The 26,664-nt window shown below is 35.2% G+C and overlaps 1 protein-coding gene across 3 annotated transcripts in view; it reads right to left on the bottom strand.

Annotated features, from left to right (window-relative positions):
• Nucleotides 1–26,664, bottom strand: part of ANKS1B (ankyrin repeat and sterile alpha motif domain containing 1B) — a 447,745-nt gene that overhangs the window by 248,922 nt on the left and 172,159 nt on the right. For all 3 annotated transcript variants that reach the window (XM_074826981.1, XM_074826982.1, XM_074826977.1), the window contains exon 12: nt 23,778–23,958. In XM_074826981.1, the coding sequence (XP_074683082.1) occupies nt 23,778–23,958 (181 nt within the window). The remainder of the gene's footprint in view (nt 1–23,777; nt 23,959–26,664) is intronic.

Here is a 26,664-nt window from a genome sequence, read left to right as displayed (position 1 = left end):
GGCACTGATGCTGCAGAACATCAGTACTGAAGAGTTCAGAGACCATCCTCAGACATGCCATGAACTACAGGTCCCAAAACAGCTCCTCAAAACAATTTAAGACATACAGTACAAAAACTAGAGTTTACACTGCAGTAAAGTGGCAGGAGAGATCAAGAATACTTCAGATGTCCTTGGCTCTTTCATCCCCACAGAATTCTTTGGGTGAAAATACCTGTGGGATCCTCTGATATACCTAACATACATGAAGTTGTTACAGTGGTTCCTGACTAATTCATATGGTGTTAACATCTGTTACTTTTCAGTATAATATTATTTCCAGAGTGTCACATCTCTCACAGATAGCATGAATGACTACAAAATAATGATTTTGTGATAATTCTGCTTCTGATAAAACATAAAACATAAAATGGTGATAAACTCCCATTACCTTGGCATGTGAAGCCTTGTGCAAAGCCTGCTAAAGTCAATGAATATATTATAATGCCTCAGAACAAATTTAAGGACTGTGTTTCTTAAGATGACCATTTGCTTTAGGTTTTTTTATGTTTTAGTGCTAATACTTTTTATTACAATTAAAATTTGTGGCTTTAATGAATAGCTAGTAAATAAAATAGATCGTCAAACTATTTTTAGAAGCAACTCATTTTTTCCTAGCAATACACAATTATGAGTCCCAGAATTCTCTAGCATTTTTCAGCAACACATATGTAGCAATTTAACTCTTTATTTTGGAAGCCTAATATTATATTAAGCTACATTTTTTTCTGTTCTGTTCACACTACTAATATGTAGAGTTTTAAGAGGATGCAAAGCTTTCTGCTTACTTATTACATTTACTTATGTCACATTGTGAAAACACACAAGTCTTTAAAAAGAAACCATATAATGAAACTGTTCAGAAATAGAATGCATACCTGCACATGCTTTAAACACAGTTTATTAAGCTTTCAAATACTGAAAACAGAATAAAGCCATAAATCCAATTTTGTTTGGTATTTACATTTGAGTATAGATCTCTTTTTCAGTGTGATCTCCAAGTGATTAGTCAGTGTTTTCCGCTGCAGTGTATTAATATTTCTCATTAGCAATCAGGAGCATAAAACAGATTGGTTCGGTCTATATGTAGAGGGGGCTAATAATATGATAAAAAACTAAGAGCACTAATTTTGCTGTCAATACTATATCCTGGCAATTACCTCTTAAATAGCCTGGACTTTTCTTATGTTAATTAGTGGTGTTTCAAAAAACTTAAATTGTGGAAAAATATTTTATTTCTTTCAATAAACATTTTAACTTTTAACATTTTTTCTAGAAAAAGACCAGGTTTATACCTAATTATGTATATGGTTAACTTTATTCGAGCTGACCAGTTAATTTCAGCTTGTGTGTGTGTGAGCAAAGCCACAAGTATATGGAACTGTTACATGGATTGGTGTCTCTCTAAAGACCATCTTCTCCTGATACTAAAATAGCCACAGGTCTGGATTTTCAGTTTAAAGTGTTTCAGAAGACCCCCCCACTCCCCCCTCACTCACTAAAGAAGAGACAGTTTATACAAACAAAAAGAAAAATCATAAGGTACTTTAGCAAAAGGGCTGTTTTTAAATAATAAATTGCTTTCATACACAGTTTGTGTACACAGTTTAGTAGCAGAAACATGTTGAACATGGCTTTTTCATACTCCCACCCAGCCTGGCTATGTAAAATAAACTTGTAGAGAGGTCCTGTCACAGTGGATTAATGTCCTGGGGACTGCAAAATGCTCTGTTACACTACAGATCATTGTGGTTCACAGCTGATGGAAGACGAGGAAAGGAAAGATGGAACCCTCAAACCCATCATCTCTCCCTCAAGATTCGAGAACTGTGCACTCAAAACAAATGAGCTAAAAGCATCAGAATTCCTTATCCGCATGTGCAGAAAAGTTACACTCCATTAATTTATGCTAAATTCACTTGTTTTTTCTTCACCACTAAAAGGAATAAAAAAAGGAATAAAAGTTTTCATTTTTCCTTTCACTGTATATAACCATCTTCTTAAAATACCTTCTTATTACCTCAATTTTTACTGAAAATGAAGCAAATAAGATCTGCTATTACAACCCTGTGGAAAATATTCATTAAAAAATAAAAAAATAAAATTGCTTCAGAAATGAATGTGAGATATCAAGTACTTAAAGCTAGGAAAGGCAATGTTAGTGTAAGAATCTCAACTTTTCTCACTGTATGAACTCAAAAAACCCAAATCTTTTTAATATATCATTTCTTTGTTTTTCATATTACAGCATCTGATCTGAAGAATACTTAATCTAACTAATACATTTAAGAACAAGTAAGAACGTAACATGATTCTGATCTTCTATATATTTCAACATAATCTACCAATGACATTTTGCTGTAGAGTAACAGAGGCAGGAGACTTACTTCAAACAATTTGATATTTTCAATTTGTAGCAAAATAAACCGGACCAATAAATTTTGTTGAAGTACTGAGCCTACTGTCCACTTTCTGTTTAATCCAAGAGCAGAAGCAGTTAAGCGCCTATTTATCTAACAATAGCTGAAATGTGAAAATCACCAACAGGACTCCTGAAAATATCCTGCCCAGAAGCATTGCTTCACAGAGCTACACATCTTTTGGGCAAGACTCGATCTGTATGCAGAGAATGTGAAGCTCTAAGAGTTTGTGATTATCTGCACATCTCTACATTATGCATATCTGTGTGTGTCTCCCAACAAGTCACACCACTTCTCCGTGCTTCCGTCTTCCCCCTGATAACTTCCCCTACGAGAACAGAGCTAATAAAGCTTCACATTCTCAGTTGTGCACCCTTTGTTCTCTGACCTCATCCAGTGCAACAGCTCCAGCTCCATATTTCCTAGGAGATCCCTCAACATGAAACAGCACGGGTTTTGTCTAGTCCAGGGGAGTTTATTCATTTTACACTTTGTAAAGTGTGATGGGCAATGTTTTCCTTACAAGGGGACTTGAGACTGGGAGCTCTGCACAGCAGTGACTGCACTCAGGCTAGGAGAGAGGAAGAAAGCATCAGCCACATCCCAGACGTGGTTGCTGGTTGCTTAGGCAACCCAGATCCACTGCTATGAAACAAAATATGGAAAAAGTAATCTCACTGAATGGGAATTCACTTAATTCAGAATCAGTATCCAGTTTACACAGTAGTACATTTTTACATAAGATCAGAAAAACTGTCTGATTTTGACGTGTATTTTTTGCCAACAGAATTGGAAAAAGACTGATATCAACAACTTACATTATTTTGAAAATGCATTGAAACGTTAAGGAAGCTGAGTTTTAAACTCCCTGTTCAGACAAAAATACTCATTGATATTTAGCAATATCTTTATAACAAGCAAAGCATTAAAGTATTTTGGATTCATTTCTGTGATACATATGCAAGAATTATGGAAGACATTCTCTTATTAATTTCACAGGAAGTTTTATGTCAGAAAGACATAAGCTCTTCTTGAGCCGAATTACCCAGCTGACATCTTGAACAGCAAAGGATAGGCTTTATAAAATCACTGCAATCTAAACACTAGTGCTATTGTACCAAATCAAGGTAGTCATAGCACGGTCCTGGTACAACCTTTCATTTTGCTGATGTGGTTCTGATGACGTCTCACCAAAAAAAAATTCCAGTAATCTATACTTGCACTGTTTAAATATGCATTAGTAATGGAATAAAGAATATTAATTGTAGCATTATTATTACTTCCCCCACAGTATTTTAAAAGTAGTATTTACAATAAAGCTAGCTCTAATTTTAGCAATCATTCTATAGCTGTATCTTAAAGAGTGTAGTCTTCCTAGATACTCTGAATTTCATTTGACCAAATGAACATCATTTGACACAGAAGGAAATGTAGTCAGGGTGTTAAGCTAGAACAATACAAGCAGTTGAAGAGTCAACATGGGTTTACAGCCAAGAGTTCAGTATTTAGCATATTCAATTGAATTAGAAAAATAGCAGATGCATGGTCATTCCTTGTGTTTTATAAAGAGAGGGGCTTCATCTAAAGACTAGATCAGTGATAAATATGTTAGGAAAACAGTGATTAATTCCCAGCAAATATGTCTTAGAATAAGTAATTTTCAAAACATCAAACACAGAAGAATAATCTAAAACATAACAACAAGGCAAACATTAAAGTAGATACTGAAGCTGTTAACAGCTCTCCTCTACATAGCTTAGTTTAAAATTCTAAGAATCGGCATTTAACCCAGTTTCTCAGCTATGTGCTAAAAACTCATACTTGATTTTTTATATATGATTTCCACTAATAAGAAATCTAACAATAAATATGTCACCTACTCAAATGCCTGCATTTTATATTTTATGCTTAATGTAGACATAAGCTTATGTCTCTTTAAAGATAAAACAATTCTTAGTTTGCTGGTGTGTCACAGGTTAGCTTACAGTCAGACATATTCTTCTACTGTTGGATATATGCCTTTCTTGCTCTCTTTATTTGATATAAATGCTCAAGAAGTCTGGATCCATATTTCAGCATTTAAGAGAAATAGAAATTAATACTTCTGTTGGTTTTGGGGTTTTTTTAGATTTTAAAATATGGTTGCTGTGAGAACTTCATCTTTGGCTGCTTTATAAAATTAATTGGATTCATCTCTCCATTTTCCAGGTTTTCCTCTAGTATTTTACTGTCAGATTCAAAAAATCAAAACCAGAACAATCTTCTCCTTTAAACAGCACCTTAATTTCTCAGTATCACAAACTTGCTTTTACAATGTTATATTATCTGTACACAGAAATGTGTGCAATAATTCTTGCAAAATGCACAGCAAGAAATTAAGAGGCACAGTCATTCATAGGGCTGCTTTGATCCAAATATCATGAAACACATTTTAACTACCACTAACAGGCAGCTACCTCTGAAGAACATAATGGAAACTATTCAGACTATGAGCAGCATCACATATTTTTCTGCCATAGAAATTAAACAACGCAGTTCCCTTGCTTAGCACTTTAGACAGACAAATTGTTGTGACTTATATGGATAAAACTGTGATCAGCTTCTGAATGATGCATAACCAAGAAAAGAATTAGGATCAGTCACAGCTGAAGTCCTTTTGCTCTTGTTTATTTTTCATAAAACCTTGAAGTTCTGTGTTGGAAATCCTGGGGAAACAGGGCATGTCTATGCAGGAACATGTACAAGTACTTTCTTAATTTAGAAAAAATTACCTCTGCATTGAATTTATAGATATTTTAATTATGAAGGTACCTAATTTTGGTTTTTTTCAATGTAAGTCACATTTGACAAAGAATGTGTCATTTATTATATTAATTAGTTCTGATTATTATGCTGATAATGCCAAACTAAATTTGTATGTTTCTGTTCTTTAATCAGGTAAGCATTACTTGCATTGACTCAGCAAGAAGCACATATCAAATGTTAGATAACAAAATGTTATGCAAAATTTGGAAAAAAAAAAAGTTCAATGGTAACCCACAATTGAGTACTGTAGACAGCAAAACAATTTAAACTGGTAAAACTACTGCAATGTTAAGGAATTTGAAGAAAGGTTTATATTAGATTGTTATCCTAAACTGACTCAAATATTTCAAACACAATAATGAAACCTTTGATTAAAAATATTTTTTAGAAGCTAATACATCAAGAGATTATAAGAAATCTTGCTTACACTGAAGGAAATGTCTCTGTAACTAAATTAACACTGACAGCTGTTTGATAAGGGCATGATGTTTTACTGGTATTTCCTTGAAGAAAGCTGAGTTTCATGATAATATAGCAAAAATAGGTCAAACCTTGAAAGATGAGGGTATGTTATATTGCAAGTTTTTACACTGCAATTTCCACCTGCAATTTTTGTGTTCATTTAATCTTTCCTGTAATAAATTACAGTACAATTGGCAGTGATTAGAGTACATTGCAATTTTCTTTTTAAAGATGCAAAAGGAGCTTCATGAACACAGCAACATTTTGAGTATCAATTTAAATTCCTTGGAGTGAATTTTTACCATCTGCGAAATGCTTCACACTTAACTTATTTTCAGTAACTCTGCAAAATATCAGGGCAGCACAGTTTTCACCAAATCTTTCTTTATCACAATTCTATAATTCCAATATGCTATCTAATTATAAAAAAAATATGCAGAATCACACTTGAACTGTAATTGGGACAACTTTTGCGTCTGTTTTGCTTATTCAGGCTTTGAGCTTCAAACAGCTTTAGTAAATACCTCATTGGAAAGGTGCATTTCTATTGTTAACCACACTTTTTAAAACAGTCTTCACATTTACTGTGCATTTCTGGGTCAAGACAGAAGTGCAAAGTCACCAAAAGATAATCCCATAAGAGAATACTCCATATACTTTCATTTCCCAAACATTATGCCACATACCATTAAACAATGCAAACACCATTCAAATTTTGGATAAGCATCTTCTATCCTATTACACTTCCTCATACATGGTATTCTTAAGCATTTAGCAGTATATCCAGTTTACTCATTCCAGAAATCTGGACACTCATAAAATAATATCAGATTAATTTCCACATGTTTAATATATTTATTCTCAACTGTACTTTATATTTTATATCATCAACCAAATTCACTGATGTTTTATGCAGACAAAAGCTCCAATGGTGTGTCATTAAAAAAAAGGTGTCCTCCCAACCTCAGCCAGAAAGGGATTGTGGGATTTGGGTTGTGAGTGGAAGGGTGGCAAAATTAATAGCCTCAAAGATCTGCTTTAGCCACTGATGAAACCCTTTTGGTATCCTGGTGAATTCTAGAAGTGTCTCCAGCATGACCCAGAGATCCTATCCTTAGTGATAACAAGCCCTGACTTCACTTTATTTGAAATCTCTTCATAAACTGTACTAACATAGGAAGATATAATTGACCCTCAATGCCTCAGCAATAAAGATGACATAATGCTTCATTGCAATGATCTCATAAGATTTCAGAATTCAGAGTTATGCAGAAAATTGGTAAGAAAATGTTCTGAAAACCAGATAGTAGTAACGTGACTATAGCTGTGATGGTCTGAACTAAATGTCTCTTTCAAATACAACATAATTCTACATTTTCTATTTATATACTGCTCTGAATCTACACAGGGCCAGACCGTGTACTGCTCCTGATCTTCTGTGTATGTGTGAAAGCCCGCCATAAGACCTTACATCAGCTGGCAAGACAGCTGTTCAAGAACAGCAGACAGCAGCAACTCTCCCTGAACAATTTTTATGCTAGGGACTGAAGAGATAAACCAATCATCTTTTCTTTTGGCATGTTCTACATTAAATATCTGAGAACACCAGGCAAGGTAGTAACAGGCTTACATTATTTTGCATGAACTTGCACTCTTAAGAAAGGGACAAAAATACTGGAAATGGAACAAATTTTTCTAACTTCCCCATGCTTTTCTAATAACCACCTGTCCAGCAGGATTCAAGTAAACTTCTTCATTGGCATAACATGCAATGGACAACAGACCATTCTCTTTCTCCTGTTTCCCAGAGCAGATTGTGCCCAACTGAGAGAGATCATCTTTGATGTGCCTCCATCAGAAGAGCTTGTGACTATGTGCCACAACTTAGACTATAATGTTTTCTGAATCCTAAGTGCTAAACTTAAAATTAGGAGTTTCATATTATTCTATTTTTAAAAATTATATTTTTCCTGAGCAGAGATTGACTCCACATCTGAGGAAGCCACAGAGAATGAGTTATTTCATCTACGGGCAGAAATAATTTCGCTTCTGGCATATACTTCAAAGCAATTTTTAGAATCGGAAACAGAAATAAATGATGTACTGTGTTAAAATGCCCCAAATTGATCTCTAGCCTCAGAAAAACAGGAAGCATGCAGATTTAAATGCTTTTTTAGAGCACAGAATAATCCCAAATCTTGTCAGTTAAGTATGCCAGTCCAATTCAAACCGGTTTTAAATCACTGTTCAGACCTATCATGCACATGTTCTACTTTAGAATTATAGATTTAGTTCAGAATGATACCCCACTGGTTTTGAACTAATGTATTTGCCTCCAGTGTTTTTAGAAAGAAAAAGCTCTTTCGCACTAGTAATTTTTAATGTGTTAGAGCCTGATTCTATCTGAAATTTGCTAAACTCAGAGTGAATATTTCCACTAATACCAACAAGCTTTGCATCAGGCCCCTAGAGAATTTTAACTGGTAATCAGCATTCTCAATACATATCTCACTGAACTGCATATATTGTCAATATCAAATATTCTGTGACATCTTCTGAAGACAGTCATAACCATAGATACCTTACCAAATATTTTATTTTGCAAAATATGTTTTCACATTTAGGACTATACAGTGACTTCAAAGAATAATATTTAATATGTAACTACAGCATGTAATTAAAATGCCTTTATGAAAAGGCTAATTTATTTTTCAGGTTATGAATGAATGAGTAGTAGCATGCAGAATAATTTGCTATATCCATTAAAAACCAATAGCAATTTATTTTGTCTGTCTTACAAGATCATGTAACCGCATTCATTTGATTTACAGAAAAGGATGATTTAGGACTTTTTCACATAATTTTCAGCTTTTTTTGGTAGAAAATGTTAATTCACCTAACAAAAGATTCACGAGGTGTAGTTGTTGGTTTCCATAACACTTTCCTGGCAAAAGATTTCTCAGCTCCAGAAAAGAATGTAAGGATGAAACTAGAGAATGTATGAACCTACAAGACCAGCAGTTTGATGTATCCATTGGTGATGTGGAAAACAGAGGTTTAAATCCCTGCTCAGCCCATTTAATTGAAAAAGAAGGATTTTATAGCATAGATAAGTATCCTTACCACCAAGCTGCTGACTATTTGCTTTCACTTTCTCTTATCTCTCCTCTTTTTGACCTATCTATCTCATTTTTCTTATTCCCTTTCTCATATAGTTTTGACAGGTGACAGTATTCCTAAGTCAGAATACAAAATACTTTTACATTTTTCATCAGATGTTAGTATAAACATATCATTGACATTTACTTAAGAGAACCACTGGACTTAATGCCATATCTTTAGTTTATTTCGAGCTCAGCTCTCAAGTTTCCAGGGAATAAATGAGGGGTACAATGAATGCTAAGAAATATATTTCTATTAGATGAAAAATTATTTGCTCAGAAACATAAAAGTATCCTTTTTTTTTTTTTTTTTCTTCTGTATCATCAGTGTTGTTATCCCTGGGTTATCAGATTTAGGACTAAAATAACTAATAGCTGTGAAATATAGTTGATCATAGAATCATAGAATGGTTTGGGTTAGAAGGGACCTTTAAGATCATCTAGTTCCAACCCCCTGCCGTTGGCAGGGACACCCCCCACCACATCAGGTTTCTTGAAGCCCCATCCAACCTGGCCTTGAACACTTTCAGGGAGGGGTCAGCCACAGCTTCTCTGGGCAACCTGTTCCAGTGTCTCACCACCCTGACAGTAAAGGTTTTCTTCCTTACATCTAATCTAAATCTACCCTCTTTCAGTTTAAAACCCTTACCCATTGTCCTATCACTACACTCCCTGATAAAAAGTCCCTCCCCATCTTTCCTGTAGGCCCCCTTTAAGTACTGGAAGGCTGCTATAAGGTATCCCCAGAGCCTTCTCTTCTCTAGGCTGAACAACCACAAATCTCTCAGCCTGTCCTCATAAGGGAGGTGCTCCAGCCCCCTGATCATCTTCGTGGCCATCCTCTGGACCTCCTCAAGGAGGTTCATATCCTTATTATGTTGGGGGCCTCATGAGAGCAGAGTGACAGAATCACCTACCTCAACCTGCTGGTCATGCTTCTCTTGATGCAACCCAGGATACAGCTGACTTTCTGGGCTGCGAGCACACATTGCTGGCTCATAGTCAGTTTTCCATCCACTAATACCCCCAAGTCCTTCTCCACAGGGCTGCTCTCAATCCACTCATTGCCCAGCCTGTATTATAATGCCCTTTTACTATTTTGTGTATTTATTTCCTAATACTATTTCATGACAATGCTTAGTAATTAATTCTTTAAGCTTAATTTGCTTACAGATAGGATGCTAATTGTACAAGATCTGTTGTCTGGGGTGTTGAGGGGTATTAATTATACACAGACTGATCAGTGGGTTTTCCTTTGGTCAAAATTATTGTAAATCAGTATCAGTATATGAATATAGTGATTAGTAGCATGAGTGGTCTTATTGGTTGTGATGTAAAAGAACTGAATGGAAAGAAAGTGCATATCCAATAACCAAGCTTGGTTTGTAAGTCCTAAAAAGAGTGCATATAGCTCCTGTAAAAAGAAATAAAACTCCCATAAGAAAAACAGAATCACAGAATCATCTAGGTTGGAAAAGACCTTGAAGATCATCTAGTCCAACCATTAACCTAACACTGACCATTCTCAACTACACCATATCCCTCAGCGCTATGTCAACCCTACTCTTAAACACCTCCAGGGATGGGGACTCCACCACTGCCCTGGGCAGCCCATTCCAACACCTAACAACCTGTTCTGTAAAGAAATGCTTCCTATATCCAGTCTAAATCTTCCCTGGCGCAACTTGAGGCCATTCCCTCTTGTCCTATCGCTTGTTACTTGGTTAAAGAGGCTCATCCCCAGCTCTCTGCAACCTCCTTTCAGGGAGTTGTAGAGGGCGATGAGGTCTCCCCTCAGCCTCCTCTTCTCCAGACTAAACAACCCCAGTTCCCTCAGCTGCTCCTCGTATGACATGTGCTCCAGACCCTTCACCAGCTTCGTTGCCCTTCTTTGGACATGCTCGAGTAATTCAATGTCCTTTTTGTAATGAGGGGCCCAAAAGTGAACACAGTAATCGAGGGGCAGCCTCACCAGTGCCGAGTACAGGGGTAAGATCACTTCCCTGTCCCTGCTGGCCACGCTATTTCTGATGCAAGCCAGGATACCATTGGCCTTCTTGGCCACCTGGGCACACTGCTGGCTCATGTTCAGCCGGCTGTCAATCAACACCCCCAGGTCCCTCTCTGACTGGCAGCTCTCCAGCCACTCCTCCCCAAGCCTGTAGCGCTGCTGGGGGTTGTTGTGGCCCAAGTGCAGCACCCGGCATTTGGCCTTATTGAAGCTCCTACAGTTGGCCTTAGCCCATCGCTCCAGCCTGTCCAGATCTCTCTGCAGAGCCTCCCTACCCTTCAGCAGATCAACACTACCACCCAACTTGGTGTCATCTGCAAACTTACTGAGGGTGCACTCAATCCCCTCGTCTAGATCATCAATAAAGATGTTAAACAGGAGTGGCCCCAAAACCGAGCCCTGGGGGACACCACTTGTGACCGGCCATCAACTGGATTTAACTCCGTTCACCACAACTCTTTGAGCCTGGCCATCCAGCCAGTTTTTTACCCAGCAAAGTGAAACACAACAGAATGTCTAATTATAACAAGAAGTTAAAAAATTATTCAAGACATAATAATCTGTGATTATTTAAATCCCAAAAGGTGAAGAAAGGAAACAACTATACAACACTTTCTAAAGCAATTGTGCTGATTATTTATGTAGCTGATACAAGTATTTAAAGCAAGCAAATATCATCCATGGAGTAAGAAGAGGCAGAGTAGCTTAGACCAACATACATGACATTATTAAACTCAGATATCTGTCATTTAAAAATGTAAAAAACTAAAATACACATTGAAAGCATATAATTTTGTGATAGTGGATTGCTTTCACTGCTGGAGAAAAAATATTTCCCCATGGCTACTGTTGCTATAGGTGATGTTTCAATTGCTGTTATACTGTGGAAGTATATTCTTGAGAGAAAGAATATATCAGTTCAGAATTTTCTGAAATCCTGAAATAATCATAAGTCTGATTATTTCCTGAAATAATCATAAGTCTGATTATGACACTTGATTGGAACTTCGAAGTGTCTTGTCCTGGCTTTATCGAAAATTAAGCAAGGCACTTAGTACTTTGGTGCTGCTCACCTTATCTTTAATTGAGATCAGTGATATTTCCATTTCCCCATCCTTTTTCTAAGTATAGAGACATGATAAGAGTCAACATGTCACTTGAGCATCAATGCTTTTGTAGTAAGTGGCCATGTGTGTACTCTTAGCACTCCTACATGGATGGTAAGGAACAGTATCTGTTTCACTGTGAAGTAGATTAATTCAACATTTGCTGTAGAGTAAAAGCATGAAGATACAGCAGATCAGGTGAGGACCAGCTACTTGTTAAACCACCAAAATGTAGCTGCATGCCTAAATTCTCTGAGTATGTCTGAGCAAGTGATATAGAATATTTATTATTCTGTCGTCATGATAGAAAATGACCTCCTAAACTACAAAAAAGTTTGGGATAGTATAGTCCATGTAGTTCATGTTGCTCAAGAGAAATAATGTACATTACTACCTTTGTGAAGAATGCCTGGTAATACAGGGAAAAACAGCCTTCCACGTTTCCTGAACCTGTATTTTTAGCAGTACTTTTCTTTTTTATGTTGTTATCCGCTTGCTTTCTTTTTTAGTGTCACCTTTCTCTTGCCTATGAAGATGGCATAGGATACCTTTCACAGGACAAGGGAGAGGAGGGCAATTACAGGTATCATCTCACTTCTTCAGAGGGATGCATGTGAGCTAGCTAGCAGGTAGGGTTATTCCAATTGCTTGCATAAACAGAATACTGTTCAAATAATTTAATAATTATGTTTTTAATGACTGGCTTTCCTTATCTCAGAAAAGCAAAGCAAAGCAATAAACTTGGTTTTACAAAACTTGTATCTCACAGTCAGGCTCTCTGATATTTGACATGGTAAAAGGGCCAATCAGAGCTTTTTCTATAGCTGAAATATTCAGAATCTCTCCTTTCTCACTGTTTTAATTCTGATTCTTTCATGGTTAATAGGAGCTGGTTTATAACGAAGGTTTACAGGTACATCTACATTAGAGTTTTAGTTTGGATGGGAAATTTCCTGACAGTTCCTATTTATTGTGTTTTGGTTCACATCCTGGAGCAATCTCAGAATGCATGAACTGTATTCCTTCTGGCTGAAATTAAATGGGAAGATGGGCTTCAATGTGAGTGCTATACTTTTGTTGACTTTTTTGTAGAAAATACACATGATTTGTTCTTCCACCATTTTTAAGGTGCCACTGAACATTCCAAGACAATACTTTAAGATCCAGCAAGATATATAATATACAGAATTCATTTAAAGGATACCTGGTTTTCACTTTTGCCTTAGTAATAATGATATTAAACTGCCTCTTAGTGAACTGCTACATATGTAAATGTAGCTTTTTCATAGTTTAAACCCATTTATCAGAAACAAAAATCCCCAACAATATCGCCAGTCTCCTGTTATAGGAAACATCAAAACTAGTAACATAAAAGGAAATTAACATTTAATCCTTTATTATTGAATTATTTCTATTGAAATATTGAATTATTATTGAACTATAGTATTGGTTTATGGTATACTATGGAATCCAGTGAACATTAAAACTGAATAAACTTACATCTACCTTTCTCCTAATATAGCTCATGCAAGCTAAGCGTAACAGTAACAAGACAGCTCTTAAGCATGAATATACATATATATATATATATATATATAAGCCTGATACCTTGATAGCTTAATAAATGACAAGCTGCCAGGGGAACATTATATTTGAAGAAAAACTGAAATTTAAATTCAAAAGCAAGCACACTGAGCCCCAGAGTTGAACTAAGTTGGGTCTAACTAAGTTGAATTTAAACTTAGAATTTAAACTAAACAGGATTTTAAATAAAGTGGTACTAAAAATGCTACAAAGAACATATTTTTTGTATGTGTTCAGTTTTTCACATATAGCTTGAGGTTCTCCATGGAGATTCTTCTTTCTTGACAAGGAAGCATCTTGCAAACAATTGTGCAAGGACATATTTCTCTACAGCCTAACTGAGACCAGAAGCATAGATTTTATTACCAAAGTAACAATCTATTCAATACATTAAAAAAGAGAGTGCATATAGGTTTACAAACTCCTTGGTAAGACTACACAGAACTCTGGTTTTGATTTTTTTGATGACACAAGATGTGTGTTTCCTCTACTGTGACCAATATACCTGTGTGGAGGAAGGATTATAGAGAATCCTGCCATTCCTATGACATATGTCTGGAGACAGCAATTCTTAAATATTTTCTTACAAATAAAATTCTTAGGAGATGAGTAATATTATTCCTTCTGAGCTGTACAAGAATGACCCGAGTTCTTTCTTAACAGGGTACTTCAGCATGACTTAAATATTAAGAAATAACATACATAAATAATGCCACTACAGAGTAAGTCTTCAATACTTTCATTCTTGTAAATGTACGAACAGTAAATAAGCACTAATGAGCTCTACAAAACATCAACAAAATTGGAAATAAGATTTTTCTTTCAAATGATTTAACAAAGGGCTTCTCTTGATATAAGAAAAATATCCATAACTAGAAAAAAAGCCACAATCCAAAAGAAAATTATTCTATGCCTCAGGAATTAAGAATCTTAGTTCTATGAACAGTGCTGCTGAAATGCAGAAAATTGGCATCAGCTGGTGTCACAATCTGCTGGGTGCAAGTCACAAAAATGAAAGCTCTAGAACATAAAAAATGTACCCAATTTTCAGCCTTTTGAATTTTTAAATGATTGGAAACAAAAGGTGCAACCCCCCTCATGCAGATTAGATATTTAGTTAAGTGTGGAACTCCCTGCAATAATATGTTGTGGGTTCAAAAATTTTACATGGGTTCAATGGAGAATGGATAATTCCATATAACATAAATCTACTAAGGTTACATAATACACAGGAAACATCCAGGAGGACTTTGGGCTTAGGAGGACCTTCGGCTGCAAATGCTTGAAGGTTGTAAGAGCATTCTGAAGAAGTGTCAGTATGATATTTTTTTGCAATTACACAATTCCCAAAGTCATTCATATTTTGTCATTGTCAAACATGATACAGGGTAGATAAAACTTTACTCTTACTCAGGCCAACCTTTCTAATTCTTTTTTTATTTTATGTCCTTCTGGTTTTGTTAAACTTATGAGAATTTATTCATTTCGGTCTCTGACAGTTCTGACATATTTTCAGAGTACAGCTTTGTATCTTCCCCAGACTTGGCTATCTGCCCCTATCTTCTTCATCTGAATAAGTCCAAACTCTCACTGAAACCTCTACATACCTCTAAGATAGAATCTCTCACTATGTAACAATAAGAAATGGAAAAAATCCACCCCTTTCAATTTATACAACTTTACAATTAGAGTTACATTACAAAATGAAATACAAAATGAACACTCATATCCAGAACTTGTATGACCAAGTCCAAAATTAGGTATAATATATAATGTTTCTATAGATTTTCAAAGAAACTTCTTGACAGTTTCAATTTATATTATTTATTATGTCCTGAATTTGTGCCATTACTTATTTCTACCAAAGTGTAGAAAAGCTCCTAAGAGCAAGGAATATTTTTAAATTTTTTCAAACTTGCCAGTATCTTTTTGAATTCTTATCTAATTACAAACTATCAAACTAGCTACTGTATAGAAGTTATTCAGTAACATAGGAAAAACCAGATGCAAATATTTCATCTTGGTTTATAGTAAGATCTATTCAGTCATTCATGGAAGTGTCTCAGATTTATTGACTAGTTCCTGCTAAAACAGGTTTTCAAGGCTAGAATGAAAAGTCTGGAACTCACGGTGTCATCTTCATTTTAGACAAAATGATAGTGGCTATTCCAGAATGAGGAAGAACTGTGTTCAATTTTCTCCTTTCACTAAATGGCATCAAACTTTCATTTTCCCCAAGAATACTACTGAATGCAATGCACTCTGATATGTGTTTCTTTTACATTGTTCAACTCGAGCTGGCAATAGAATACCTAGTTAATTAGCTCATGAGTGAGACTGACTCTGCCCTAGTTGTTGGATATTCACCAAAGGTATAGAAGGCTTATTTTCCCACCTGTATAGACTATGTTTTTATACAGAGCGGAACATAAAAAGAGAGATTTATTACAGCAAATGGTAGTAGCATTACAATTAGGTAGCAAGGAACAGCAAATAGAAAAAGATGCAGTTGCATTACATGCACAGAGAGTAAGAGAAATAAAAATTCTTTTATTTCAGAATGGTCTTAGGAGAAAAGAAAACAGATAAACGTTCTTTGTTACTGGTTGATAGATTAACTATAGATACAGATAGATTAACTGGAGCTCACTGAGTATGCTTGGAGGACTAAAAGTTCTTAAGAAAAAACCAGGCACTTTTTTTGCCATTTCCTTCAGTTCTAATCATCTCACGTAAGGCTCAGAAATACAGCAGGTGAACAGAAAGCTTTCTAAAAGATACAAACTTTCTGCTAAGGAGAAGAAGCAGGAAAACTATTAAATATGAATAAGAGGACGTGATAAAAAGAAAAATACCTTGAAATGTAAGATAGAATCTTCTAAATAATGCTACAAACAGTTTAAATACATTCACAGAGTGAAAGAAAATTGTACCACAAACAATACTGTGAGGAACTGAAGACTGAAACATCCTACTGCTCTTTTCTTATAGCTCTCATCTTGCAATAGCAATTCTTCTGACTGATGAAGTTCTCATGAGTATCCCTCCAAAGCATGGTCAATCTTATTTACAAAATGTCCAAGGGAAAGATAAGGAAACAATACAAGGCATGCTGAGAGCATAAAGACTAAAACGATCTGTCTCTGCAAATGGTCCCACTACAAGTTAAGGAGTTATTTTGTTTCCAGCTTAGTAAAAAAAAAAAAAACAAACAGCAAAGGAAAAAGTTGACTAAGATGACAATCAGATAAATATGAGTATTGCCTATAGTTACTGTGTCTCTAGAAATGGCTAAGAATTGTAAATGAAACATTACAGAAGATACTTTTTCTTTTGACCTTGTATGTCAGGATAATTATTATAACTGGAAAAATGCACATCATATATATATAATTAAAAATGTAATTATGTTGCATTCTAACCTCTTCCTCCAAAGAAGCTCTTTAAAATTTCTTTATAGGATTACTGTTGTAATATCTGATGTTCCTTCAGGAAAACATTTTATGATGTGGTGAACCACTGTTACATGTCTGTTCTGTCATCTCCCAAAGAACAGGACGTGTGCAACTAAATGAAGTGCAGTAGATTTTAGTAGCACAAATTGACATGTACACAAACATGTACGCATTACTTTATGTTTACTTTAGGGGCAAAAAAAAAGTTGAAGAAATAGCTAATACCTGAAGCTGACTGTAGTGTAACATGTAGTGTTCCTAAGGACCCTGAGGGAAATCTTCCCCAATTTTAGGGCAGTCTCTAAGAAATTCTCATCTCCAGAAATTACATCACAGCATTGCTCTATTTCCCACCTTCTTGCTTGCCAGACTGAGGCCCAAGAATTTAGGTTTTCAAAATGAGTATTTTACATATTACATAGGATTTTTTTCCCCTTTATTATCAACAACTGCTAATTGGCTTTATTCATAGTAAGCAAATAATGTGGGTGAAAAGAGAAAATACTCTGAAGAATAGCCATTTGAATAAAAGGTAGGTAAGCACATTGCTCAACACATGCTTATCCACATTTGGTCAGAAGGTTCAGAATTTCATTTGAAAAGAGATAGCTGCTCATGTCATTTCTTGTTGTATTAACATATCCAATGTTGTATCTGACAACAGGGCTTAGAGATCCATCTGCAGTTTTATTGCTCCAACATGCCTGCTTTAACTTGTTTTACTTTCATGTTAGTTTACCATTGGTTTAGCAATCAGAATATCCACATAGTCAGTGATATGTGAGACAGTATATTTGCAGAGCAGGTTCACACTAACACCTACTAAGTGTGTTTAGTCCAGATAATTTATTTAAGCCTGTGAAAACACTGAAAGATAACACTGTATAGGCATTACTGAAGAGCTAGGTAACACTATCATGAAGTTTAAGTTGGAAAAATATAATTATCTCCAACAAGATTATTTTTAAGTTCAGGTGGCATGGGAGTTAAGGGCTTATTGTATCCAATGTTTCATGAAATCACTAGTACAGATCAGTTTCTTGCAAAAAGATATCTTGTTTTTGAACGGGATGACAGGAGTCTACAGCTTTCCAGGCATTGCCTCACTTGATCTTTCCACTATCAAATTTTTGGACATTATACACTGTATGTTGACATATTTCTAACAGTGAGATATAATTACAATGAGCTTCATGAAGTATGTTGTTTTGAAACTTGAAGGTGTAAAGAAAATAATAGTTAACAAATAGATGTTTATGATATTAATTAACTCTACACTACAGTCTGTTCCTGCCTTGGATAACTGTGCAAAGGCTGGAATTAGAAGCAGTAAAAATAAGGGCAACATAAGGAGACCTTAACATGCTACATCTGCTGGACAACTTAATTAGAACAAAAAAGAAATTGTTTGAGACAGTACCAAGCATAATCCCCAGTAGCAGTTCCTGGAATAGCTCTACAATGTCTTACTAATTGAACTCAGTTGAACTTAGCTATAAATTGAAGGGAAAAAAGAGATAATATTCATAGAAGAAAAGGCTCCAATTAACCTCATTTGAAGAATGCCTTGTCAGGTTTTGTTGTATTGTAATCAAGAAGATGATGAAGAAAATTAAAAACCAGAGAAAAGAGGGCTTGAATTTGACCTTCTCAGGCATTTCATCTGGAAGGGAGTTCTTGATCCATAATAGGTTGGTACAAGCTCAGAATAACAGTTTTTTCAGATGCTCTCTCACTGGAGGTGCAGGTGTCCATATACAGGAGATGGGAATGCTTTATTTACTGGCATTTGTTGATTATGCATATTTTATTACATACTAACATTTTCCCCTTTCTCTGTCACTGGAAAACCATGTGTTCTTTTGGTAATTAGTAAGGTATTGTTAACAGACAAAGACACTGTACCGTGAATTTACATATAGCAACACCTAATACCCTCTAGCAATAAAAGCTATTTTCTTTTTTCTTTGTGTTCCTTTCATTCCTTTCATTTTTTTGGTAGTAATTCCAAAAGTTTTTATAATTGAAGAAACCAGTCTTGAAGAGGCTACACAGACATCACAGTTTGGTCTTTTCATATCAGATCTTAATAAATGAGATAATTGAATATGAAAGTAATGTTGACAAATATGGACCTACTCAAATAGCAGCATTGCTGATGTCACATAAATGAACATTCCTGCAGCAGAATAAATTTTGACTGTATCTAGGAATACAACATAGCCAGGAATTTTAGACCAGACCTCTGAACCAAGTTTCTAATACTTTCTAACAGCCACAGTAATATGCTGAATATCTTGATTCTCTCAAAAGACAAAGATAAACCTGCAAACTTATCCTTAAGTTTATGGCTGCTTTTGCTTCAGAAAAATCAGGCTTGTGAGACAAAACAGTTTGGTCAGATATTTACTTTAAAAAAATATCTGAAGACATGTTTAGAAGAAACCTAAGGTGTGACTCAAATACTACTTTTTCATTGTAGAAGAGAAAAAAATTATAGTCCATATATTAAAGACTGAATCTTTGAATTGTACATTCTGGGTTGTTCTAAGGAACAATGTAGCCTTCTTAGATAAATGAAACAATGTTACTCATAGTCAGAAAACAAGACATGTAAAAAGAATAAGATCTATATGAAGGTCCTACAGAGGAGAGAGACTTTGTAACTAAGTGAGAAACTTAGTAAATACCTTTAGGTACCACAACAAGATGAGAGAAAAAATATGCACTTTTACATATGAATGGTATACAGAATTTATTGAAAATCTAGAGATTTTCATGGACTGAAAATACAGATTGTAATGACACTACCTACAGGCAACTGCTGACATTTTTGCTGCATACGTGCATTTGGGTACAGATCTATTTTCTGATCTGAAACAGAACAAGAATATCTTCAGAACTGTCCTTTTAATTTCACAGCCCAATTATACTCAGTACAAGAAAGCATGATGAAGTTAATATGGGTTAGAGAAGATCCATTATTCTGACCAATCAAGCAGAAATAGAAAATAAAATAAACCAGAGTGACAATTTCAGCTGCAACTGCTGATTGTGCCAAGCTGACATTACCAAGATGGCGACGATTTTGTCACCTTCAATCTTTAAGATTTACAGTTTCAAAAGAACTTCAGGGATGTATATAAGACATAGACCTATGATATTACAGAGGCATCCCCCTAAAAGCCCAGACTGCCCTCTTCTGGAGTGAATGATCTTGAACATCTAGTGGTTCATGGTCAAAGTTATATGACCATCTCACAAATGAAACCCTCACCTGATTATCAGGTCTTTAACTTTTCGTTTGTGTTGCCACACAAAACAACGACTAAATATGTATTCAGATGACCAAGAAAATTACTAGCATCTTGCCATGACAGAGTTACATACAGTAATGACTTCCTGGTGCAACGGAGTGGACGCACTTTTAGCTTAGTACGTTTAATGGTAGTAGCTGACATTATTTGGATCCACTGACCTCCAACTTGAGGTGAAATGCAATGCTGTAAGAGCATGATCATTCACTCTGAATTCCAGAACACTTCTATGAAGTTGATGTTCTTGCTGCAAATAAAGCTGTGAAAATAGGCCACGCCAAAGTCGCATTCACAGTCTGCCCTATGTATATTGGAGCGAGAGAAGAGTTTCCATAAACTTGTTGCAGGTTCTTCCATCAGTTAAAGTTCAAAACAAGTAACAGAGTCTAGCTGCAGGCTATTAAGGTGTCTTCTACCATCCATACAGGCAACATACACAGTTTTGTTTACAATACAAGGCCATCTGATCCTAAAGCTAAAGTACATACTTACCATTATATGTGGACTGTTCTCCAGCTAATTAATCAGAAAATGCTGTCGTATGCTGTCAGTCGGATAATATAGTGCTGTGGCAGAGTTCAGTGATTTTCTACTTGATAGAAATACACTTCTTGAAAATTGGGATCCCTGTTTCAAATCAGGGGATGTAGGGAATTAGCAAACACCAAGAATAAAACTGTAATCTTCAAATATAAAAAGGAAATTTCTCTAATCCACCAAAAGTTACAAGAGATTGATTCTTCTTTGGTAGTAGACTATTGAGGTTGAGGCAAAATTATGATTTTAGAACTAGAATACTTATTTTGTTGTATTCATCTCCCACTATCATCTGAATGATAATGAATTATTGCAAGTTTCCTGAAGAAAACATAAAAAGCACTGAAATTGAGTAAAATATTTGGATGGCAGCTCCTGATTTAGAAATCCTGTAAAAACTACTAGATGCAGTTACTATGAAAATGGGTTCCTTCTGTATATTGTTTCTTCCTGGTCAGCTAGAAGACCCTTGACCTCAATAAGCATGAGAAAATAATTTGTTGCTTTTTGTTGATGATGCTTTTTTTAAAAAAGAACATAATACAGAAGGAAACACTCAAATGCACACAAATCCTCAATTATTATTGAACTAAACATTCTTTTAAAGGGCAGATCTTTCATGAATTTTCAGAACAAGTTGGCAATTCAGAGGATTATAATCAAGACATGTAACACTGTTGTCACTGTAGATTTGGAAAAGGAACAAGTGAAACTACAACTAGCTAAAGCAGAAAAAAAGCTGTGTCAGAACACTGCTTCTGCTACTCCTTGCTGACAATAATTATTCAAGGTTCAGCTTTCAACAATCTAGGTAAGAGACAAGCCTCATAGACTTTTTGAAGAGAGACAACTTTGATCTTTCTGGATTTTGCTCTTCTCTTTATACATTAGTACTCCTTGTCTCTTGCAGAATTACAGTGTATCATCTATCTTGGAGGAGTCAAAAGGACCTTAATGAGCAAAATAATATTTTTGTTTTCATTCAGACTAAGATTGTATCTAATCTGTGATCCTATACATTACTTAAATAATTCTAGGATAGAAACCATCTGAGAGTTGGGGGTGGGGTGGAGGAATTGCACTTTTATGGTAATTATTTCATGTACTGATGGTAAATGAATGATTTACTTCTGGTAAACTGTACTCTTGAAAAAAATGTAGAAGATGCCCAGAACTTCAGAACCAGTCATTTCGCCTTGGTCATTTTTTCTTAGCTTTCTAGGCAGAAACAAGAGGAAATTCAGCTTCCACTCAATCCATAAATCAAATCATCCACAAATTAGAGATGTACAATTCTAATAAGCATGAGATTATAGTTCAAATTTTAGACCAAATGAAATGCAATGATTAAAAGTTACTGAGTGCAGTTCATTGTAAATTTAACCGAAGGAGATAAAAGTAAAGCAAATCCAGATATTATGAAGAACTTAACCAGAACTGTACAACAGCAGAAATCTGGAGAAGTTCATTATCTAGCTCCAATGAATGTTCTTTCTGTTTTCTTATTTTTACTTTTTAAAGATCAAGACATACTCAGTATATCATTCAACTATCCAGAATAAAATTGTGATCACTGAAGAGAACTTACAGTAGTAAAAACAACAAAAAACCATTTGAAAACCTAAAGAATCAAATGATGCCAGACATAGGAATGAAAGATACCTTTCAAATTAATTTTTTCCAGTTGGGCTTGAAAAGATTTGCCATATCCATGAAGTACATTCTTTTAGTTTCAAAGATAATAAAACAGGCAGTCCAAGAAAAACAATATGACAAATTTCTGGTCATTTTAACTCTTTCTTCATCATAACAAATAGGATATCCCACTCTTCGCTTATTTCACATTAGTTCTTTAACAATATAGTTTTCCTTTGATCTGACCATGAAATTACTTTTTATTTTATCATTTAAAAGCAACAGTTTTCAGAATTTTCAAACCCTACCAACCAGAAACGTAGAGGACTCATCTCGTTTGAAGACCAATGCTACAGATGCCAACTGATAAGTTTGTACTGAATTTCAACATTTGTATTATTTTTTATTTTATAGTAATCTACATCTATTTATGTCTTAAATACAAAATCCCTTTAAAAGAAATAACTCCATCTTCAGATCACAAACTAGGTATCAAAGACATTTGTTTCAATATATCAGCTTTCCCAAATACTATACTCTTCTGCTACAAGTTTAGCCTAAATAAAGCGATTTGTCTATGAAATTTGAAGGGACAGAAGTAGGTAAATGCATTGTTTTCTGACACTTTCTTGCTCCTGAAGTTTTGATCTGGGAAGAACATATTTTTAATCCTTTTTAAAGCATTTTCATTATGTAAACTTCTATATACAGATAAAACCTTCACAGTTACAATCACACTATACCTCTATTCAATTCTTATCATCAGAGCAAATATATTAAAGTTTTCCTTTAATGAATCCCATTACTACTGCAGAAAGAATGTCAGGTTACTTAGAAATCTTCCCTTTCTCATCTTTAGTGATGGTTACATAATGATTTCTAATCACATTTCTCCAGCTTAAAATTGGTATTAGAGTATGCTGACCACACAATGATAAAAGTAGATGTGCACCTGAATCATAGTAATTTCAAAAACTACAATACCTAAATTCTAGACATTTCTGTAAAACAAAGACTGGTTTATTCAAAATATAACATTCAGGGAAAATTATGTTTTAATAATATTGGTCATGAAATATGAAAACCCCTTGTTAGGCAGCAGAAAAAAAAAATCAGGAATAATTTTGTGTATTTATGATAAAAGGATTTAATTACCAAAGACAGCAGCAATTCCAGCTTAAACTCACAGACCTATAGTTTTATAAAGGTTTGTTGATAGGCAAAGTAAGCTTTTTTTTTCTATACCTGGAAGTTCTCTCTCTTCAACACTGTATTCCAGAGATCCAAAGGAATAATTAGGTGGACTGACTGCAGGAGTAGAAATAAAACTTGTACATCCAATAGATGAGTTGATTTCAAAACAATTGTGGCTGTGATTCATTCGGTGGAATTCCAGAGAAGATACTATTGATGTCCGCTGCTTGGGCTGCAAGAAAAACAGAAGTTTGGAGTGAAAAATACACTTTTTGTATAGTTTTCATTACTTGACATTTAATGAGTTTACCTAGTGTTTCTCTCTTTTTACTGTTTTTACTTGGCTCAAAGGTTATACTAGTAAAAATTATTTCATATGACAAGCTGTGGTGTATGGAGATAATTTCCTTCCAAAATTTGGATTAATCTTTATTAGAAAAAATGCCTGTCTTCATGCTAATCAATTTAATTCAAAATAAAATAGGGTTTTACAGCCTTGCATATAATAATTGCAATCATCTTTTGATAGAAAAGGGAGCTCTTCACCAGCTGCATTGCTGGGTACATCTTGCAAAACAATTAGACTGCTGATGCCTGTATAATGAAATTTACAAAATAATACCAAGCACTCATCACTCAAAAGCAACCCTCTGCTGTTTATTCAATTTATGAAGGGCTGCCTTAAATATTCAAAGACTGAAAAGTCTAAAAGCTTAGGGGGAATGTGTCATCTTAGAAAACATACCTGAAAATCAAACTTTCTTCATGAGTTTTCATGGAACAGTGAAAAGCTTGATATCAGTTTGTATCAAACATTTACTTTTGAAGTGAACCTCTGGATTGACCCCACCTAATGGCTGTGCTTCAGATGGCAGAGCAGCTTGAGAGCACGAGAAACTCCTTCCTTTTGGGTGGATCTACACCATATGGTACATTCCAGGATTGTACAAAATGTTCTTCAACTCCTTATGGCCTTTTGAACACAGGATCACACTGAAGCTAGCCCAAATTAAAACCAATGAAATCTATATAGTGTGATCATCAGATCAGCAACAAGTTTTTCACTACACAGATCTGTTCCCATTGAGCTGCACTACTTATTAAGATAGACATAACCTTAGTGCTCGATGTCATGGACTATAAGTCACAGAGCACTGATACTTTGCAATGTCATGCTAAATAGTCTGTTGCAGCACTCATCTGGATCAATACTGAAAATAACCCCACAACGCTCCTTGTTGCTTCAAGACCAATGACCTGAAACATTAAATGTCTCATCCAAAATAGAGGACGCCCTGCATCCAGGTGTATAGCTGTCTGTATATTTATTTCATGACAGTGAAAAACATCTCAGGAACTGCTGTCTTAGATAACTAAAGCTGGGAAAAGTAAATAGAAAAAGAGAATAAAGGGTGCTGTAACTTTTTTTTGTTTAGTATGTCAGGCTTAACAGGTCACAATATTTGTAAAGGTCAAGAATTTGCTAGTTATTAGTGTCAAGACCAAATTATTGCCCTGGGAGCAATAAGATCTTCCTTGAACCATGAAGCTATTCACCATCCCTTACTTAGAACTACCTGTTAAATACAATCTATCCCAGTGGGGTAATTTTCAATTTTTTTTGTGGTCTAGTTAATTTTTAGGTTATGAGTCCTGAAATGTTTGTGTTACAAATACAGTACCAGACTTTTCACTGAAAATTCACTCTTTCTATTGGAATGTCAGACAAAAAATGAAATAGACTTAGGTCTGCATAATGTTGATTGTTTGTTAAAGTTGTGTTAGGCACCATGTGAATTTACTGTGTCCTGTTAAAACTGGGAAAAATTGTAAGGGGTAAATTTGGACATTCATCTGGAACTCATCTACAGTCTATTGAGGGGATTTACTTTCTTTCATAATTAAAACCAGCTTCTGCTTTGAAAGGCTGATTCTTAGGTCTAGTAATTTCATGGGAGAGTTCAATGAACAGGGACAGACTCCAACACCAGTCTGATTAAAAGTCATTGTTTGGGACCTGAGCCAAAATAACTCTCTGATCAGACCAAAAAAATTCATGTGTATTAACTAAACCTAAACTGCACGCTTTTGCTAGAAACAAATTCATCGATTTGTAAAACTGAAAAAGATCTCCAGTCATCTAGAAAGATGTTTCTGGCCCTTTGCCAAGCAATGGTGTCTTTGTGGTTTTGCAGGACTTCAGCTTGTGAGTTGAAAAGGTAACATTTCAAGTAACATGATGTGCAGGATCTCTGGTTATTCTTAAGCTGAGACAGACCCTACCTAAAAGGGCAGCTGGAACGGTTCAGCTCTGTATTCCCAAGCAGCTTCAAAAGCAACTGCTCTGATCTTTGTCCAGTCAGGTCTCCAGCCACTGTTTCGACTGTATGCCCCTTTCCTGGAGCCAGAATAGGAGCATCTGATACATCATATGGCCTTTTACTAACTTAAGGCTGATCAGCTGTTTCACTTTACCTCAGTGTAGTATTACAAGCTATTCTAACACCTTTAAAAGGTTTCACAAAAACCATCTGCAAGGTCTTGGGGGGATGAGGGAAAGCACAAACAAAAAAAAAACCCAAACTGTTCTGAAGCTTCTTTTATGGATCAGTTTAGTTTACAAAGCTCACAGATTCTAAAAATGTGTCTGTCAATAAATAGTTGTGATTTGCTCTGGAGACATGGGTTAGTGATATCAAATAAGTCTAGAGTGATTTTCAAAGATTATTATGGAAACTAGAAACATGTTTTCTGTTTGTTCATGATAACATACAACCATCTGCTGACATGGGTGATACAAAATACCTCCTATATTATTTTGGGCTTTGACATTATTAATTCAGAGAAACATATTTCAGTTTAATATGTCTTTCCACTCTAACGATTCTGTACAGAAACTCACATAGCCTCTAGTACTCTACAGCATAACGCTTCTCCA

Source organism: Strix aluco, chromosome 5 (assembly GCF_031877795.1).
Source record: "Strix aluco isolate bStrAlu1 chromosome 5, bStrAlu1.hap1, whole genome shotgun sequence".
NCBI lineage: Eukaryota > Metazoa > Chordata > Aves > Strigiformes > Strigidae > Strix > Strix aluco.
The sequence above is the reverse complement of the archived record's forward strand: the minus strand, read 5'-3'. Positions and strand labels throughout refer to the sequence as shown.